This window comes from Bufo gargarizans, chromosome 8 (genome assembly GCF_014858855.1).
Source record: "Bufo gargarizans isolate SCDJY-AF-19 chromosome 8, ASM1485885v1, whole genome shotgun sequence".
Lineage (NCBI taxonomy): Eukaryota > Metazoa > Chordata > Amphibia > Anura > Bufonidae > Bufo > Bufo gargarizans.
This window is the reverse complement of record NC_058087.1, coordinates 49612136-49633507: the sequence shown is the minus strand read 5'-3', so window position 1 is coordinate 49633507 and position 21372 is coordinate 49612136. Positions and strand designations below refer to the sequence as shown.

The following is a 21372-nucleotide window of genomic DNA, read 5'->3' as shown; positions in this document are numbered from 1 at the left end:
TTTTTTATTATGAAAAACACTTTTTTAAACTTTTTTTAGTCCCACTCTGGGACTTCAACTTCTAGGGTCTGATCCCCTCTGCAATGCATTACAATACAATCTGTATTGTAATGCATTGCCTGTCAGCCTTTACACTGACAGCCTGCTTGTGAGACCCAGCCTAAGGGCTGGATCTCACAGGCTTCTGTAGAAGGCTTTCTCTGCCATCGGGTCTCTGCCACTGCAGCACGGGGACCTGATGGAGATGCGGAGGGCACGCTTACCAGCTGCAAACCCCTCTGCGTGCCTCGGTCAGCTTTGACGGCGACATACAAGGGGTTAATACACCGGAATCGTATGCAGCAGGGGCCCGGCTGTCAGTGACTGCACCCGCCCGATCAGCCCACCGTACATGTATGGCGCTGGTCCTTAAATCACGTCCACCAGCGCTGTACATGTACGGCGATGTTCCATAACCCCTTCCCTATCACGTACACGTACATGGGGGAATCTGGTGCCTTACTGCATTCCCACGTGCATGTACGTGATGGGAGATGCATCCGTCCGATCCGCAACACGGGCCGGGGTGTTTACGGCTGTATGTGGCGATGCTGGCGGATTAACCCTTTTACATGCCATGGCAGCCCTGTGTCACGACCCCTGGTCATGGTCGTGACTCCTTGGGAGCCGCATGCAGTTATCCGCGGTCTGGTGTTGTCGCAACCGCAGCTGGGGGCACTTAGTGGTTTGCCTCAGGTGCGGTTGCCGCGAATAACAGGCATGCGTGCGGTTGCCCTTGGCAACGTGTTTTGGTGTGCACGTCCTTCGTCTGTGTTTGTGTGCACTTCCTTGTCTGTTTGTTGTGCACGAGGTTGTATGCACTTGGACACCTCCCTTCACCTGCGGTTGTCCGCGGCAACGTCTGGTGTTGTGCATGTGGTGGCAGGGTCTCTGCCTGCTGGTTGTTCTGCAGGACACGGTGGCCACGCATGCCGTTGCCAGCGGTGACAGGTGAGTGAGTGTGTGTGCTATTCCCCTTTAAGTTGGTGTTTTCCCTTCTGTGGTGTAGGAAGGGTTAACTCCCTTCCCAGTGTGTGTGTTGTCACTGGGTGTGGTTGACTGGTGGGTGTGGCCTTTCGGCCTATATAGCCTGAGACTCCTGCAGGCTTCAGTAGGTTGCTCTCAGCCATGCTGGCTGGAGCAGCCTCCTGTTTCCTCCATCTGCCTGGTGAGGACCATCCTTCTGGTCATAAACCTTTGTCAGTTTATTCTATGTTTCATGGTGTTATCTAGGTGTGTGTGGGGTTATCTTGTTAGTGCAGCTTATGGTTTCCTGGTTTCCCTTGTATGTCTGGTGTGTGCTGTGTCCTTTATGTTGCTGTGGACATTAGCACTTGTTCATGGGTTCCAGGTTTGTGTGTCTGTGGCAGGTAAGTGCAGGACTAGTCTCACTTACCTGTCATTTCCATAAGTCTGTTATTGTATTCCCCTGTGTTGCTTGGCCGTTGAGACTCCTGCTCCCCCGTGCCAAGGAGGAGCAGGTCGTCTCACTCTGTCCCCTAGTACAGGGCCGACTTGAGGGCTCGTAGGGACACTTAGGTTCCGGCGTATGAGCCCTCCTACCACCAAGGTCGGCTCATACTGACAGGAGACAGGGTCAGCGTTAGGGACGCAATAGGAGGTGACCTGCTCCCTAACTCTGTGGTCCCGGCCAAGGGGTAACCCTTACATCTTCCTGGCACCGCACGGCTGGGGGTTTCCCCCACACCCAGCCGTGACACCCTGATGCCTTCTGCTAGGTACGGAAGCCCAGGAGATCCAGCCTGAGGGCTGGGTCACCTGGGCAACTGTCAGCGTCTTACTGTGTAAGACGCTGACAGTTCAATTCAGTACAATACAAAATGTATTGTACTGAATTTAATCACGGATCAAACCCTGAAAAGGTGAAGTCCCACAGTGGGACAAATATAAAAAGTAAATGTAAAAAGTCCTTTTCCCAAAACATAGGGAAAATAAAAATGACATATTAGGCATCACTGCATCCGTATCGACCGGATCTATAAAAATATCACATGACCTTTTTTTGTCACCTTACATTACTAAAAGTGCAACACCAAGCGATCAAAAAGGCGTATGCCACCCAGAATAATACCAATCTAACCGTCATCTCATCCCGCAAAAAATTAGACCCTACCTAAGACAATCGCCCCAAAAATAAAAAAAATATGGCTCTTAGAATATGGAAAATAATCATCAAAAAAATGAAGAATCATGTGTGAGCATAAACTCAATATACCCAATACAAAATGTATTGTACTGAATTGAAACAGGGATCAAACCCTGAAAAGGTGAAGTCCCACAGTGGGACAAATATAAAAAGTAAAAGTAAAAAGTCCTTTTCCCAAAACATAGGGAAAATAAAAATTACATATTAGGCATCACCGCATCCGTATCAACCGGATCTATAAAAATATCACATGATCTTTTTTTGTCACATAACATCACAAAAAGTGTAAAAGCAATCGATCAAAAAGTCATATGCATCCTAAAATAGTTTTAATCTAACAATAACCTCATCCTGCAAAAAATTAGACCCTACCTAAGACAATCGCCCAAAAAAAAAAAAAACTATGGCTCTTAGAATATGGAAAATAATCATCAAAAAGATGAAGAATCATGTGTGAGCATAAACTCAATATACCCAATGAACAAGAACACACATATACATAAATAACACATTTTTATTGAATAGCCTCATAAAAGACAACAAAATAGACAGTAATACATATAATTAATAAATATCAGTAATGCAGTAGCGCTGCGAATCAGCACCACACCAAAGATACACCGGATCACTGTACCCCCATAATGCACCCCTCCTAATGGCCTGACAATATTATAAGTGCAGAGATAATGAATCTCCCCAGCAGGCCAAAGGCAAACGTGCATTATGATGGTCATACAGGTGATAACATACCAACCAAGTTATTGGTTATTGGAAATAATATATGATATCAGTATCAAAAACATCAGACACGCTCATGTGCCAAATCCATCTAAAACCCAAGTAACAACAACAGGCATGTAAACACCAATCAAACATGTAATGGGGGACAAACCTTAGAGCCTTGGTGAGCGCACCCCGACGCGCGTTTCGCTCGGCTTCTTCAAGGGTCTTCTTTATAATTATATTTATTGCTGTCTATTTTGTTGTCTTTTATGAGGCTATTCAAGAAAAATTTGTTATTTATGTATATGTGTGTTCTTGTTCATTGGGTATCTTAGAATATGGAGACACAAAAACATGATTTTTTTTTGTTTCAAAGATATTATTGTGTAAAACTTAAATAAATAAAAGAAAGTATACATATTAGTTATCCCCGCATCCATACGGACCTGCTGTATAAAAATATCACATGAACTAACCCCTCAGATGAACACCGTAAAAACATTTAATAAAAACAGTGTAAAAAAAGCTATTTTTTGTCACCTTATATCACATAAAGTGTAATAGCAAGCGATAAAAAAGTCATGCGATAAAAAAACTATGGCTTTTAGAATATGGAGACACAAAAAAATAATTTTTTCAAAAATACTTTATTTTGTAAAACTGAAACAAACAAACAAAATATTTGTCATCTTTGGTATTGTCGCATCCGTAACAACCTGCTCTATAAAAATACCACATTATTTAAACTGTCAGATGAACATTGTAAATAACAAAAAATAGATACTGTGCCAAAACAGCAATTTTTTGTTACCTTGCCTCACAAAAAGTGTAATATAGAGCAACAAAAAATCATATGTACCCTAAAATAGTACCAACAAATCTGCCACCTTATCTCGTAGTTTCCAGACATCAGCTTCTCTCCCTGGGTGTTCCTTCTTCCTGGCTGGAGCGCTGTCCACTCGCAGAGCAGAGCGTCACAGCCAGGGAGAAGGTAAGTTTTTTTTTTCTCCCTGGCTGTGACTGGACAGCGCTACAGCCAGGGAGAAGGAACACCCAGGGAGAGAAGCTGATGTCTCCTCCGTGGTGTTCCGATGCTATTACTTAGCATACAGCGCGGGAGAATGTAACGGGGGCCACAGCGGAGCAAAGGAGTGGTGCCCAGAAATAATAGTAAGTGCAGGGACATCCCTGCATTTGCTCGCGATGGGCCGCCAGCCTCCATCTTGCTAGAAGATCTCAGCCGAAATCCAGTTCAGTGCGAGATTACTTCAGCCGGCGTGATGACGTCATACGTCACCACGCCAGCTGTCGTGATGATGTAATGATTTTGGCCGAGTTCTTCAAGCAAGATGGTGGTGGCCGGCCCGTCACTAGCAAATGGAGGCGGTAAGTTTGATGTAATTGTTTTTTTATTGTTAATTTTACACAGTTAAACTCAGATGCCCTGGTCATGTATGAATGCGGCACCTGAGGGGTACAATGACGGGGCGGCTCTATCGCAGCTCCGTATCATTGCACCCGCTACTTACAAAAACAATGCGCTTCGTGACTAAGTAATTTGACATAAGAAAAAATATATATTTTAACTCGGCAAAGCAGCCGAATCGAATTTTGAAGAAATTCTCTAGTCATCACTTCGTCCGGTGCACAGGATTTCGCATGGGATCTTCCATCAAGATGGTGGCGGCCGGCTCTTCGCGCTCAAACCGATTAGGTAAGTATGATTTTTTTTTTTTTTTACCCCATTTCAGGTAAAATCGATTTGTTACCACGAAGCACGAGGAAATTTGGCTTTGGCTTTTCCTGAAATTCAAATCAAATTCCAGTTTGTGGACTTCAATTTGCTCAACCCTACTCACGACCCGTGTTCTTTGTTTCCAAGCAACTCCCTGAACATAGTCGAGCTGTTTAGTAAACAGCGCAGCTAAAAATATATTCATTAGGGAGTTTAAGAGACTCTGTAACAAATAATTACAAGGGGAAACTCCAGTGCATACTTTTTAATTGCACTAAATGACTGCCACTAGTGCAACAAAGCGTCTAATTTGTTTGTTCTGCTAGCAAAATGGCTTGTTAATATGACACGTTCACTTTAAAAAATCTGCACAATGAGTGGATATGACTATATTTTTTTATTTGCAGGACGGAGAACAGATTTAAACAATTGGAAATAAAGGTAAATCTAATTAGCTTTTAACGCTACTAGTCACACTGGGTCATTAAGTGCAATATACTGTAACTTCCTGTATATCCTCCGCTAACTCAATCTACCATTGTATCTCTGCAGTTAAACGACTTGAAAGCATTAATGAAAGAACTTAGAAACAAGATAAAGTGATATTGTGTACGTGGGAATAGAATATGGTAAGTCACTGATCTCAGCGGGACCGATAGACCAGCATATATATGCATTAGATATTCAGTCGCTGTTTGTTGCCATATGGTGAAAGAAAAGAAAGATTGATCATGGTGACTTTCAACATGTCTGATCCTTTGTTCTCATGCGATAAGCCTCTGCCAGAGAGAGGCCAAACAGAGCATGCAGGTACATGGGAAGAATGGAAGGAATGACCAGTCGACAATTAGGGTCCATTCACACGTCTGCAATTTCGTTGCAGAGCCATTCATTTCTTTCACATCGTGCGGCCCGGCTCCGGAAATATGGACCGACACTTCCGGGTCTGCATTTTTCCGTTCCCGAAAAAAATAGAACATGTCCTATTCTTGTCCGCAATTGCGGAACGCACATTGCCGTGGCCATGTTTTGCGGATCCGCGGATCCGCAAAACACGTTATGGACGTGTGAATGGAGCCTTATTGAAGCTGCCACCTTTAGGGGTTAGAGGTGCACATTCTGTATAGTGGTAGCTGCTCCCGCTGATGGTGGTGCCACAGATGACCTGGCAAAAAGGTTTGAGACCATCAGTACTGTATAGTGAGTGGTAGTTACACTGTGTTATTTAGGCAATGCACACAGTGTTTGAGGTGTATAGGGTGCAGGAGAATCCCCCAGTAGGCCCCTGAGCAAGGTGAAACCACCACCTGCACGATTGGCACAATAGATTGACTCCACTACATATAGATAGGCAGCTTAAAGCATCTCAAAGCCTATGTCCATATAAAAAATTCTGTATATTATTTAACAAACTACTCAGATGACTTCTCTCTCCAACTCTAGGGACCTGCTTCACATAGCTATACAGTGGGCTCCCAGAATGAATTTTAATGGTGGGCCTTAGACACCCCAGTCTGACAATGCCTAGCACTGTTTTTAGGTTACTGTTTAGAAGTGTTATTTGGCTAAAATATGGCACTGCTAGTTGTGCAACGTAATGTATGGGATCTCAATATCAAGAATCATATAATTAAAGGGGTTGTCTCACTTCAGCAAATTGCATTTTTCATGTAGAGAAAGTTAACACAAGGCACTTACTAATGTATTATGATTCTCCATATTGCCTCCTTTGCCGCCTAATTAATTTTTCCATCACATTATACACTGCTTGAATCCAGTAGGTTCGACCACCCTGCAATCCAGCAGCGGCGGTCGTGCTTGCACACTGTAGGAAAAAGCGCCGTCCTATGCACACTCCCACGGTAATGACCACTAGAGAGGCTGGTGCTTTTTCTTCTAGTGTGCAAGCACGACCACCGCTGCTGGATTGCAGGTTGGTCATGACCATGGAAACGAAAAGTGCATAATGCAATAGAAAAATGTATCAAACAAGTAAAATGAGGCAATATGGACAATCAGAATACATTAGTAGATGTCTTGTATTAACTATCTACATGACAAATGCCATTTACTGAAGCGAAACAACCGCTTTAAGCACTATATAATATGGTGATTTTTACATTTTAAAACTGTACACCGTATGGTAAAGTAGGCACCAACAGAAGTTACTTCACAGGGCACTATCCAATGCAAAACTGATTCTGACCATAATTCTTGCAATGCCTGTGCTATTTTTTTGTGTATGATAAAAGAACCATACTTTTTTGTGAGGCTAAGATGGAAATGTTATTACGTCTATTTATATGTAACATATATGGATATAACTATTTCTAAACCAACATTATTCAGCTCATATTTTTATCTGGAAAATTGACACTTGAACCCTGGTTTCTTCCCTCCCCATTCATAACACATACGTTTGTCGGCTAAACCAAGTGGACTTGTGTATGGCCAGCTTAAAGGGATTATTCAAAATTATAAGATGATGGCCCACCCTATACCCCTGTCAATCAGCTGTTTTGTTGTAGTTCCAGCACCAGAAATGCATAGCGGAGTCTATTATGTAGTGGACGGAGCAGGTAACTGCTGCGTTGCTCCCATTCACTTCAGTGGGAGCAGCACTGCAGTTACCATCTACACCACAATGGATGGAGCTGTATAGTTCCAGAGCCCACTTCCAGCATTGGAGCTACTCCGAAAGAGCTAAGTGACGGGAGGTGAGGTAGAGGAACCCTACACTGATCCAAAAGACAACCTCTTTTGGCAGAACCAGCGCACACTGCATGCATAGTAAGGGCTTTAATCAAATAAAGTTACTTATGAAGTAGAGCAAGAATTTCAAATGAAATGCAGCAGTGTTGAAAATGGGAAACAAACCCATTGATTGTCAGATGCACCAATGGAACCATGACCAAAATTATAAATGTGTGCAGCTTAATTGGTTAGTATCCTCCTAAATTTTCTTTCCCTTTTCTGCACAGGTAACATCTTCTTCAGAACATATGAGCAGCATAATTTTACAGTGTGACACCATCTTTGGATGTTCTTACTGCATTTCCTGAATTGCCTGGATACTCAGGAATACCAAGCTATACCCGTCTTATTACATGTTTTTATGTCCAGTAATAAAATGGTATAGACGATTAAATACAGTTAGAAAGCCAAATCCAAAATGCATATATATCTTGTTAAATTATCAAATTGATTCTCATGAAAATGTCAAATTCTCAACTACTAAATCCCGACAACAAATAAATTGACCACTAGTAGACATGATGAATGATTGTAATGCATAAAACAGTCATATAAGAATTTTTGAAAGGAAATTCTAAACATGTTATTTAATTGCCACTATTAAAGATGATGATCAAGCTTTTGTTATCCTCAGAATGATATCTATGGATAAAACTATATAGCCTAAATATATAAATCCCACACTATAAAAATATATCAGCACTAATATCTACCTACAATTAAATTTCAAAAAGAGCAGTTTTGTTGTTTCAGTAACTTCACATCCATAAGTTCCTATCTATTAAATGCATATAAAGACTCCTAGCAAACAACTATAACTCATACAACTACACACTTAAAGGCTATGTGCACTTTGGGGGCATTTTTTTTTATTATTGCATTGTACTCATTTTAAGCAAAAAAAAATTTTTTTTTAATTGGTCTTTTAAAAAAAAAAATATGGAGCCCATTATTTTGTACATAGATGAGATGCTATAGCAGCAGCCTCTGGATTTTCTCACTCATAAAAAATTGCCTCTAAAGACTATGTACACATTCCAGGGCAGTTTTTTTATGATTCCATTTTACTCATTTTGGGCTCCTACTTTCTCTTTCACCTTGTGCCGGTCATCTAATAAACCTTATCTCTAAATTACTAAACGGTCATAAACACTTATTTAAAGGGCTTCTGTCACCCCACTAAACCGTTTTTTTTTGTTTTGTTTACTTATAATCCCTATACAGCCGCATCCTCCGATCCTAAAGACGCCCCCTCCGCATGTTGATTGACAGGGCCAGGGAACGGGATCGTCCTCTTCTGGCCCTGTCTGCTATCAAGATCTCGCGCCTGCGCCGTAACGGTATTCAGTCGGCGCAGGCGCACTGAGAGGCGGCCGCTCGCTCGGCCACTCCATCCTCAATGCTTCTGCGCCGATGACGTTGCATCTACACCCAGCGCAGGTGCATTGAGGATGGAGCGGCCGAGCGAGCGTCCGCCTCTCAGTGCGCCTGCGCCAATTGAAGACAGGTACGGCGCAGGCGCGAGATTTTGAATGCAAACAGGGCCAGCAGAGAACGATCCCGTTCCCTGGCCCTGTCAATCAACATGCGGAGGGGGCGTCTTTAGGATCGGAGGATGCGGCCGCTACCAACAAGTAGCCGCCCTACTTGCTGGTAGCAGGGTAATTTGCATATTTTAAAAGCACGTTTTTAACACAATCTACTGGACCTAAATGATTAATTAGATTCTCGCAGTATAGGGATCATAAGTAAACAAAAAAAAAAAACGGTTTAGTGGGGTGACAGAAGCCCTTTAAGCCACATTCTTATCAGTAAGATCAGAGATAAGGAGCCATCAGTTGAGCTGCCTGACGGAGCACAATAAAACCACAGACCATGCTATTATAGAATCTCAACGCTGTACAGAGAAAGAGGATCAACATTTTTAATAAAGACCAATAAAACAAAAGATTTTTAGTTCAAAATGAGTACAATGCAGCAATGAAAAAAATTGCTCCCAAAGGTGTACATAGCCTTTAAAGTAGACACTGTTTTATATACTACTGTATGAATGCCCAATGTAAGTCATCCAGTAAATATGTATATGATGTTCATGGATGTTTTGCTGGCAGGATCATTCTTGTACATCTATTTTAGAGTAATACAGAAACAGCTGAGTGGACTTTGCGTAACTCCCATTCACGCCCATTAATGACTGAGATGGGAATGCCCCTTAAAACCTGCAGTGATCCTGTATTATGCTTGACTGGTGGCTTTAAGACCCTAGCAAAGCATGTGAACACTTATATACCACTCCCTCAAGGGTTCTGTCACAGCTCAAAACCAAGTAAATCTCTAGGCTCTCCTACCCATACATTTGCACAATAAAAAAAGATTGCTATAGTAGATAGGGGCATTTGTTATGATTGCATTTTACTCATTTTGGGTTAAAATACATTTTTTCAATTGATCTTTATTAAAAATGTCCCGCCATTTCTGACATATAAGAGTTAAAGATCAGTCTGTTTGCAAGCTGTCACATTGTGTTTTCTTTGAATCCCATCTTCTGTGGGCTCCCAGTCATCATCTGATGGTTCATTATAAGAATTGAGCTATAATGAGTGTTTATGTGGTCAGGATATCAGAGATAAGAGCTACATATGAGTTGTTGGAGGACAGGATTTAAAGCTTCCAAACAGACCGATTCTTACCTCTTGTATCCCAGAAATGGCTGAACATTTTTAATAAACACCAATTGAATAAAGTATTTTTTAGCCCAAAATTAGTAAAATACAGTCATAAAAAGGCCCCCAAAGGTGTACACGGCCTTAAGTACAATGGGGGGAGATGTATATATCGATGTTACCGCGTTGGAAAAGTATCTTAATTTGCGTCAAAATTTGTGATGCACATTTGCTATGCCAAATATATGAAGTGCACGCACCACAATTTAGTTTCATGTGTGATATACGTTTTTTAGACACCTTTGTACCAACTTTTCATATACTCCTATTGTTCCTGTTTTGTCACAGTCTTAGTATTTGGACAAAAACTATGCCAGCTTCTAACCCTAATCCTAACCCTACTAACCATTACCCATAACACAGGCACAATATTCTGGCACAAAAAAAAATCTAATTTAATACATATGCCACAAGATATTTTAGAAACTGTTTTCTGCTTTTTTTCTGACATAAATAAATGAATAATTTGTATTTGTTGCCCATTTTGCACTATACTGAATATTTGTGGGATGCATATTATGATCAGTATAATAAAGGGGCTAGGTCATCAATATCAGATCAGTGGAATCCAACTCCCAGCATCCCCAGCGATCAGCGCTGCCTTCTCTTCATTTCTTTACCTGCTCGCCATCACAACCGCAGCGATAAGCAGGTGTAATTACATCTCAGCTTTCCCAATCACTTCTATGGGATGGTTCCGTCCCATAGGTTCCTTCCTGTTCACTTGAAGGGGAAGGAACCATCCCACAGAAGTAAATGGGATGGCTGAGATGTTATTACACTTGCTCACGAGCGCTGCCTTCTCTTAACACAGCTGATTGGTGGGAGTGCCAGGAGTCAGCTGATATGATATTGATGACCTAGCCTGAGGATAGGTCATCAATATAAATAAAGTGGACAACCCCTTTTAAAATATTAAATAACATTGTTACATTTTGCTCTGGTTATACTTTTTCCTGTGGTTTGAACTTTTTGTGTTGCTCTTGTTATTAATTTACTTTTTTATTTCCTATCATTCTAATATATAGCCTATTGTCCATTGTTGCTACTGCAGGGCATATACATGGGTATTAGTGAAGGGCATATACATGCTTATTAGTGTTGATAGAGCACTGTAGAGCTCGGGGTATCGGGCCGAAAACATCGGGATGTTCAGGTGCTCGACCGAGCACCCAAGTATAATGGAAGTCAATGGGAGAACCCGAGCAGGGGAGACTGCCTAGTTCGTAGGAAAATGTCAGAAATTGATGGAAACACCACCAAAAAGGTTCTGGAACAGCATGGGGAGGATGTCTGGATGCATCTTGTACTCGCAGGTCACTGCTGGAAAAGATGTTGTCCGAATAGTAAGCCACTTTTACAGACTGACAATAATACGCACAAAACAGAAGAAAAAAAAATTTGATTTTGGAGGAAAAATTGATAGGAAACATTCTTTCCTGTATATTTACTTGTATATAAATTGCAAGTGCTGCCAAAAATTACAAGGAAGAGGCACTCAGATACAACCTGTATATCACATAAAGGAGGACCTCATTCACATTGTGGTACAATTGTTCATGTAGTAGGACTGCAGGTGAGCTGACCCTGTAAAAGATTGTAGGTGAAGGCCTGCTGGTGAGCTGACCCTCTAAAAAATTATATGCGAGTGCCTGAAGGTGAGTTGACCCTGTAAAATATTGTAGGTGAGGGTCTGCTGGTGAGCTGAACCTCTAAAAAATTACATGCGAGGGCATGCAGCTGAGCTGATCCTGTGAAACATAATATGCGAAGGGAATATATGCAAGGGCATTATATGTGATGAATAAGCATGTTGATATGATGGAAGAGGAAGAGGAGGATGAGAAAAGGAAGATTCAACCATATACCCTTGCTTGTGGTGGAAGGGGTGCATGGGAATACAGTGTATTCAGTACATTATAAACAACGCTTTTAAAGTCCCTTTATGTTCATCAGCATTCCTCTGGTGGAGTTGAGAAGTAATGCTCAATCCAGGCCTTGTTTTTTTTTTTATAAGAGTCAACCTGTCAGCATTTTCAGTTGACAGAATACGCTTATCTGTTATAATGCCACCAGCAGCACTAAATACCCGCTCAGACAAAACGCTGGCGACAGGGCAGTAGAGCGCCAGTTCGTGCCACATGTCCAGCTTGGACACCAAGTAGTTGTAAGGCACTGAGTGATCATTGAGGACGCTGATACGGTCTGCTATGTACTCCTTCAACATTTTCCAAAATTTTTCCCTCCTTGTGACACTAGGCCGCACATCAGGGTGAGGGTGCTGGCGGGGTGTCATGAAACTGTCCAGGCTTTGGAGAGTGTTGCCCTGCCTCTGTTGGAACAGCTGTTTGTTCCACTTGTCTCTCCTCCTTCGGTTGGCCAAGGAACTGCAGACTCTGCCGCCAGCGTTGTCAGATGGAAATTTTTGGAGCAATTTTTCAACAAGGATCTTCTGGCATTGCACCATTTTGCTCGTCCTCTCCCCTAGAGGAATGAGAGATGAGAAGTTCTCTTTGTAGCGGGGGTCGAGAACGGTGAACAACCAGTAATCCTTGTTGTCTAAAACGCGTATAACGTGCGGGTCACGGGAAAGGCAGCCTAACATGAAGTCAGCCATGTGTGTCAGAGTACCAACAGGCAAGACTTCGCTGTCATCATCAGGAGGATCACTCTCAATCTCCTCATCATCTTCCTCCTCTTCTGCCCACCCACGCTGAACAGATGGAATTAAACTTTCATGGGTACTACCCTCTGTAGCGGAGGCAACCGTCTCCTGCTCCTCCTCCTCCTCTTCATTGTCCAATTCGCGCTGAGAAGATGAACTGAGGGTGATCTGGCTATCACTCTGTGTAATATCTTCCCCCATTTCCACCCCTTCCACATGCAAAGTGTAGTCCTTAATTGTGAGCAGCGAGCATTTGAGTAGACACAGGAGTGGGATGGTTATGCTGATAGCATTATCGCCACTCACCATCTGTGTTGCTTCCTCAAAGTTTCTTAAAACCTCACAGAGGTCAGACATCCATGCCCACTCTCGCTTGTGAATAGCGGAAGCTGACTGGAAAGGCGACGACCATGTTGCAGCTGGTATTCCACTACTGTCTTCTGCTGCTCACAAAGCCTGGCCAACATGTGAAACGTTAAGTTCCAGCCCGTGCTCACGTCGCACAACAGCCTGTGAGCTGGCAATTTCAATCGCTGCTGCAGCGCTGACACACCGGATGAAACTTTCGGTGACTTGTGGAAATGTGCACACACGAGGCGCACCTTCACCAGTAGCTCAGGCAAATTGGGGTAGGTTTTGAGAAACTGCTGAACCACAAGGTTGAACATGTGGGCCAGGCATGGGATGTGTGAGCTTGCCGAGCTCCAAAGCCGCCACCAAGTTACGACCATTATCAGACACAACCATGCCTGCTTCTAGGTTGAATGGCAAGAGCCACAGCTCAGTCTGGTCTTTTATCCCCTGCCACAGCTCTTTGACGTGTGCTGTTTGTCCCCTAAGGATATCAGCTTCAGTACGGCCTGTTGCCACTTCCCCACTGCAGTGCTACACTGATTCTAGCTACCAACTGATGACTGACTGGTGCTGCACGCGGATAATTCGGAGGTGGAAGTGGAGAAGGAGGAGGTGAAGTGGGGGTTGGAGCCACTAACGTAGGTGCTGGCGGAAACCCTGATCGAGGTAGGGCCCGCAATGCTTGGCGTTGGTAGCACCTATGCCATCTCAGGGTACGACTCGCTCCCGGCCTCCACAACGTTCACCCAGTGTGCCGTCAGGGAAATGTAGCTTCCCTGGCCAAATGCACTTGTCCATGTGTCCGTGGTTAAGTGGACCTTCCCAGTAACTGCGTTGGTCAGGGCACGTGTGATGTTACGGGACACATGTTGGTGTAAGGCAGGCATGGCACACCGTGAAAAATAGTGGCGGCTGGGGACTGCGTAACGAGGGACGGACGCCGACATCAGGCTGTGGAAGACCTCAGTGTCCAAAAGCCAATTTGGAAAGTTGCGCATTTAGTGCTATGGCCTGTGGCTTGCGTTCAAATGCCTGGGGTAAGGACATTTGTACACTGTGCTGGGACATGGAAGTGGATGTCGTCGCTGATGGTGCTTGCGAAGGTCCAGGTGCAGGTCGGGATGCATCCGGGCCTGGGCCTTTGACAGGGGATTGGCCAGCACGTAACATAGGGGGAGAGAAGGCAGTGGTGTTACCACCGACACAGATTGTGGACCCAGGCATTCGTCCCACTTATTACCCACTTATTACAGTGCTTGGATGCCATGTGGGGGATCATGCTGGTGGTGTTGAGGTTGCTAGTGTTCATGCTCCTGCTCATTTTCGTATGGCACAGGTTGCAAACTACTATTCTTTTCTCGTCCGCACTTTCCTCAAAAAAGCGCTATACTGCGTAACATCTACCCCTTGGCAAAGGAGAATTCTGCAAGGGGTTGCTCCGTGGAACAGTTGCAGGCCTGTGTGGTGTGGCCCGCCTTCTCCCTTTTGCCACCCCAATGCCTCTTCTAGCCTGTTGCGGTGCTGCAGATCCCTCCCCCTCTGTACTGCTGTCCTCGCTCGGCTTTCCACTAGGTTGGGTCAGTGGCCTCATCGTCCACCACCTCCTCTTTCACTTTTTCACTCTGATCATCCTCCTGATTTGTTGACCTAACCACAACCTCAGTGATTGACAACTGTGTCTCATCCTCTTCATCGACCTCTTGAGACAGTAATTGCGGTTGAATCATTGCCAACTGTGTCTCATCATCATCCGCCTCATTAAACACTAATTGCCGTTCCCCACCGTCATGTTCTTGTGACTGTGGATGTTCAAGAAGTTGGGAATCAGGGCACAAGATCTCATGTCCCTCTTCAAGCGTGCTTGGCGAGAGGGCCAAATCAAGTGATGGTGATGAAAAGAGGTCCTCAGAATATCCAATTGTGGGATTACTTGTTTGGCTAGACTGTAAATGGTGGGAGGAAGGAATATCAGGGTGAGGATTGTGTTGACCAGACTCCTGGCTACTGAGACTGGACTTGGTGCCCAGACTCCTGACGAAGCCGCTGAGGTGAAACGCGCGTCGAGGTCTTGCGCTCAGGGCTTGTATATACATCTGGGCTTGGTCATGTCTTCAGGTACGTCCTTGGTTTTAAGTGTATATTGAGACATCAATTGAGACACTGCCATATACAGCTTTCATATTGGGCCTATGCTATTGATTAGGCCATATAGACACACAATTGGGTGCCTGTGTATTAAATAGGCTGTGGATAATCCGGTATCAGGCACTATATATATTTATGTTACTGATGGTTGCCATGGACGCTGGCTGTGGACCGCATTAACATCCATGGATTTCTTTTGAGGAAATTACAGTGTATTGTGTAATTCTCCATCGGAGTGTGGATATGGTATACTACACACCCCCTTGATATATATTGGATGTTTGCGTGTCACAGTATGAACCTGGTACCCGATAAGTGCTTATCAGCCTTGTGGGGATACATGACAGTCCTGTGGTATACAGGTCCTTCTAAAAAAATTTGCATATTGTGATAAAGTTCATTATTTTCTGTAATGTACTGATAAACATTAGACTTTCATATATTTTAGATTCATTACACACCAACTGAAGTAGTTCAAGCCTTTTATTTTTTAATATTGATGATTTTGGCATACAGCTCATGAAAACCCAAATTTTCATATCTAAAAAATTCGCATATTTCATCCGACCAATAAAAGAAAAGCGTGTTTAATACAAACAAAGTCAAACTTCAAATAATTATGTTCAGTTATGCACTCAATACTTGGTTGGGAATCCTTTTGCAGAAATGACTGCTTCAATGCGGCGTGGCATGGAGGCAATCAGCCTGTGGCACTGCTGAGGTGTTATGGAGGCCCAGGATGCTTCGATAGCGGCCTTAAGCTCATCCAGAGTGTTGGGTCTTGCGTCTCTCAACTTTCTCTTCCCAATATCCCACAGATTCTCTATAGGGTTCAGGTCAGGAGAGTTGGCAGGCCAATTGAGCACAGTAATACCATGGTCAGTAAACCATTTACCAGTGGTTTTGCCACTGTGAGCAGGTGCCAGGTCATGCTGAAAAATGAAATCTTCATCTCCATAAAGCTTTTCAGCAGATGGAAGCATGAAGTGCTCCAAAATCTCCTGATAGCTAGCTGCATTGACCCTGCCCTTGATAAAACACAGTGGACCAACACCAGCAGCTGACATGGCACCCCAGACCATCACTGACTGTGGGTACTTGACACTGGACTTCCGGCATTTTGGCATTTCCCTCTCCCCAGTCTTCCTCCAGACTCTGGCACCTTGATTTCCGAATGACATGCAACAGTCCAGTGCTGCTTCTCTGTAGCCCAGGTCAGGTGCTTCTGCCGCTGTTTCTGGTTCAAAAGTGGCTTGACCTGGGGAATGCGGCACCTGTAGCCCATTTCCTGCACACGCCTGTACACGGTGGCTCTGGATGTTTCTACTCCAGACTCAGTCCACTGCTTCCGCAGGTCCCCCAAGGTCTGGAATCGGTCCTTCTCCACAATCTTCCTCAGGATCCGGTCACCTCTTCTCGTTGTGCAGCGTTTTCTGCCACACTTTTTCCTTCCCACAGACTTCCCACTGAGGTGCCTTGATACAGCACTCTGGGAACAGCCTATTCGTTCAGAAATTTCTTTCTGTGTCTTACCCTCTTGCTTGAGGGTGTCAATGATGGCCTTCTGGACAGCAGTCAGGTCGGCAGTCTTACCCATGATTGCGGTTTTGAGTGATGAACCAGGCTGGGAGTTTTTAAAAGCCTCAGGAATCTTTTGCAGGTGTTTAGAGTTAATTAGTTGATTCAGATGATTAGGTTAATAGCTCGTTTAGAGAACCTTTTCATGATATGCTAATTTTTTTAGATAGGAATTTTGGGTTTTCATGAGCTGTATGCCAAAATCATCAATATTAAAACAATAAAAGGCTTGAACTACTTCAGTTGTGTGTAATGAATCTAAAATATATGAAAGTCTAATGTTTATCAGTACATTACAGAAAATAATGAACTTTATCACAATATGCTAATTTTTTTAGAAGGACCTGTATATGCCCTTTGCTTCTCTGTATAACTTTTTCCATCTTGCCCTTTCTCTCCATATTTTATATATAATAAAGTGATATGAATTTGTATATATTATTTCCACTGGCTTTTTTGTTATGACATTGTATCTTACTCCAGGTGGAACGTTGTGCTGTCAACTTTAGACAGAGAGGTTTTTGTAGGTTAATATGGACTTGGTGGAAGATAGGGTGGTGCTTAACCGACTGGAAGCATTATCTGCTGCAATCCAACCGACCACCTGGTCGCACTGGTCTGACTTCAAGAGTGGTGTCCTGCGCCGCCCTGGAAACTGGGACATGAAGCTAGGTATCGTGGATGATTGTTTTTCTTGTGCTCTGGCAGCAGGCAATGTTTCTCCACGCCCAGGGCCACGGCCTCTGCGTGCACCATCAGCAGCACGGCCACTTCCCTTACTGCTCGCCTTCTTCAATTTAAATGTGATATCTTCTAGAAAGTATGTCACACGTACAGTAGTGTAGGATTTGGAAGTGTCTGTGCAAAAAAATTTACAAAGGTATATGTGATGAGGAAATGTTATACAGGACAGGTACCACAGGTAATGTCACAGTTCGCAGTGTCTACGGAAAAACTGCACTGGATGTCACTGATATTTTAGGGATGCGCACACTTTAAACAGGAGATATGGCGCTGATAATTTGACTGTCCGCAGCGGACACCGTCTACGGAAAAAGTGTCCTGGATATCACTGATATTTTAGAGATGCGCACACTTTAAACAGGAGATGTGGCGCTGATAATTTTACTGTCCGCAGGGGACACCATCTACGGGAAAAGATTTTTTTTGCATAAAAATCTTTCTATTACACTCCCTACACTGTCAGTCCCTTCCTATGCACAGCTCTCCCTAACACTGTGCAGGTTGCGCTACAAACATATATTGCTGCTGTCACACACAATAGTCCTTACAAGGACTTTTGGGTCTATGAAATATTTTTGTAGAAAAATTCAATTCAATTACACTCCCTACACTCTCTGTCCCTTCCTATGCTCAGCTCTCCCTGACTTAGAATGAGCCGAACACTCGTCATTAGGTGCTATATAGCACCCGATGACACGTTCCGGCCAGCCAATCACTGTAATGCCAGTATCCAACATGGCTGCTGGCATTACAGTGAGGGCAGTACTTACCTGCACATTTATTGGCTGCTTAGCAGCCGCAAAACGTGCAGGAAGGAGACTCGAGCATTGTGCTCGAGCACATGCGGTACTCGGCCGAGTAGCGCCATGTGCCGAGCATAGCGATGCTCGAGCCGAACTGGTATTCGGCCGAGCATGCTCGCTCAACACTAATGGTTATGTTTTTAAACCTGAATTCAAGAATATATACAGTCGTGGCCAAAAGTTTTGAGAATGACATAAATATTGGAAAAGTTGCTGCTTAAGTTTTTATAATAGCAATTTGCATATACTCCAGAATGTTATGAAGAGTGATCAGATGAATTGCATAGTCCTTCTTTGCCATGAAAATTAACTTAATCTCCCAAAAAACTTTCCACTGCATTTCATTGCTGTCATTAAAGGACCTGCTGAGATCATTTCAGTAATCGTCTTGTAAACTCAGTTAAGAATGTTGACGAGCACAAGGCTGGAGATCATTATGTCAGGCTGATTGGGTTAAAATGGCAGACTTGACCTGTTAAAAGGAAGGTGATGCTTGAAATAATTGTTCTTCCATTGTTAACCATGGTGACCTGCAAAGAAACGCGTGCAGCCATCATTGTGTTGCATAAAAATAGCTTCACAGGCAAGGATATTGTGGCTACTAAGATTGCACCTCAATCAGCAATTTATAGGATCATCAAGAACTTCAAGGAAAGAGGTTCAATTCTTGTTAAGAAGGCTTCAGGGCGTCCAAGAAAGTCCAGCAAGCGCCAGGATCATCTCCTAAAGAGTATTCAGCTGCGGGATCGGAGTTACACCAGTGCAGAGCTTGCTCAGGAATGGCAGCAGGCAGGTGTAAGAGCATCTGCACGCACAGTGAGGCAAAGACTTTTGGAAGATGGCCTGGTGTCAAGAAGGGCAGCAAAGAAGCCACTTCTCTCCAAAAAAAACATCAGGGACAGATTGATCTTCTGCAGAAAATATGGTGAATGGACTGCTGAGGACTGAGGCAAAGTCATATTCTCCGATGAAGCCTCTTTCCGATTGTTTGGGGCATCAGGAAAAAGGCTTGTCCGGAGAAGAAAAGGTGAGCGCTACCATCAGTCCTGTGTCATGCCAACACTAAAGCATCCTGAGACCATTCATGTGTAGGGTTGCTTCTCATCCAAGGGAGTGGGCACACTCACAAAAACACCCAAAAACACAGCCATGAATAAAGAATGGTACCAAAACACCCTCCAACAGCAACTTCTTCCAACAATCCAACAACAGTTTGGTGAAGAACAATGCATTTTCCAGCACGATGGAGCGCTGTGCCTTAAGGCAAAAGTGATAACTAAGTGGCTCGGGGACCAAAACGTTGACATTTTGGGTCCATGACCTGGAAACTCCCCAGACCTTAATCCCATTGAGAACTTGTGGTCAATCCTCAAGAGGCGGGTGGACAAACAAAACCCCACTAATTCTGACAAACTCCAAGAAGTGATTATGAAAGAATGGGTTGCTATCAGTCAGGAATTGGCCCAGAAGTTGATTGAGAGCATGCCCAGTCGAATTGCAGAGGTCCTGAAAAAGAAGGGCCAACACTGCAAATACTGACTCTGCATAAATGTCATGTAATTGTCGATAAAAGCCTTTGAAACGCATGAAGTGCGTGTAATTATATTTCACTACATCACAGAAACAACTGAAACAAAGATCTAAAAGCAGTTTAGCAGCAAACTTTGTGAAAACTAATATTTGTGTCATTCTCAAAACTTTTGGCCACGACTGTACATTACAGTAGTGCTTCACCATTTTTAAGAAGAGCTGGTACATATTCTGTTTGTAACGTTTGTTTCATGTTACATTCTTAATTAAAACATCTCATTGAAGTACATCATGTTCTGACTACTTACATACCTTTATCACAAAATATGACAGTTCACTGAACCCATAGAATGGCCTTGATAGTTGACATTCCTAATGGTATAGTTAATAAACAGCTCATGTCCTGGGTCATTGAACTAATACATGTTAAATCTAATGGACATGTCTGTCTGCTGACCTGCAGAACAGTACCATGCAATGTAAAGTCTTAATGTACGCTATTATGGCTCAAAGGCAACTCTCAGTTTGTCTGATAAATCTCAGGTAACATAGCTTGTTTACTAGACTAAATAGCTATTTTGACAACCGTGATCTAGGCATTATACATAGGTTATAAGCATATATGCACATGCAGATACGCAGATTTGTTGCAGACATTTCACATGTATCTATAGAAATATACCCATTCTGATGTATTAGAAGGACTGTTTTTATAAATGTCTGCAATGAACTCACCGCTTGTATGCATACCCTAAAAGAGGGTAATCATACTTCACATATATACTGTATATTTTTATGCAAAAAATAAAAGTTCAAAAAAGATATTGTAATGGCTATAGACACTACAGGGAAATTTCCCGGTGGGTCGATGCCCCAGGGGACCACACAAGCCGTCCTCTCTGCCGCTGGCCATTTATATACTGAGCTCTCAACAGTAATTAAAGCTGTGAGAGTCAGGTACTCATGTACCCGGCCAGAAACCGCACATGCCCTGTGCTGTGGGCGCTCCTCGCGTCCTAAGCCCCCTGCTCCATAGACAACTGGAGGAGGAGGACAGAAAATGGTAGCTATTGATGGCCACTACAGAGGGACAGTTTTTTGGGCAATATATTGTGCTACACTGTGTTATTTGGTTCTGGTGGGATTGTATTTTGCACTATAGTATTGTTGACCCCACCTACTTGTATTGCCTGCCTTCTGTTAATTTGGACTTGGACTTAGTTTTTTTTTCCAGGGCCACATTAAGTTCCTATTCCGTCCCTGGCCTCATATGTCGAAAGAATATCTCCAAAAACTACAAAAAAATATTCCAGCCTAAAGGATAAAAATGGACAAAGACATACAAATTGTTTTATGCATTCATCATCTGAACATTGTTTGATCAGAGCTCGAGCTCACTTATATTGTCCTGA

General features: G+C 43.4%; 1 protein-coding gene across 1 annotated transcript in view; it reads left to right on the top strand.

Moving 5' to 3' along the window:
• The window catches only part of TRPM8 (transient receptor potential cation channel subfamily M member 8), a 122888-nt gene extending 114401 nt beyond the window's left edge, over positions 1-8487 (top strand). Inside the window, exons 24-26 of the mRNA XM_044304234.1 lie at positions 5072-5105; positions 5217-5293; positions 7646-8487. Of these exons, the coding sequence (XP_044160169.1) occupies positions 5072-5105; positions 5217-5267 (85 nt within the window). The 3' untranslated portion in view covers positions 5268-5293; positions 7646-8487. The remainder of the gene's footprint in view (positions 1-5071; positions 5106-5216; positions 5294-7645) is intronic.
• Positions 8488-21372: the final 12885 nt, after the last annotated feature.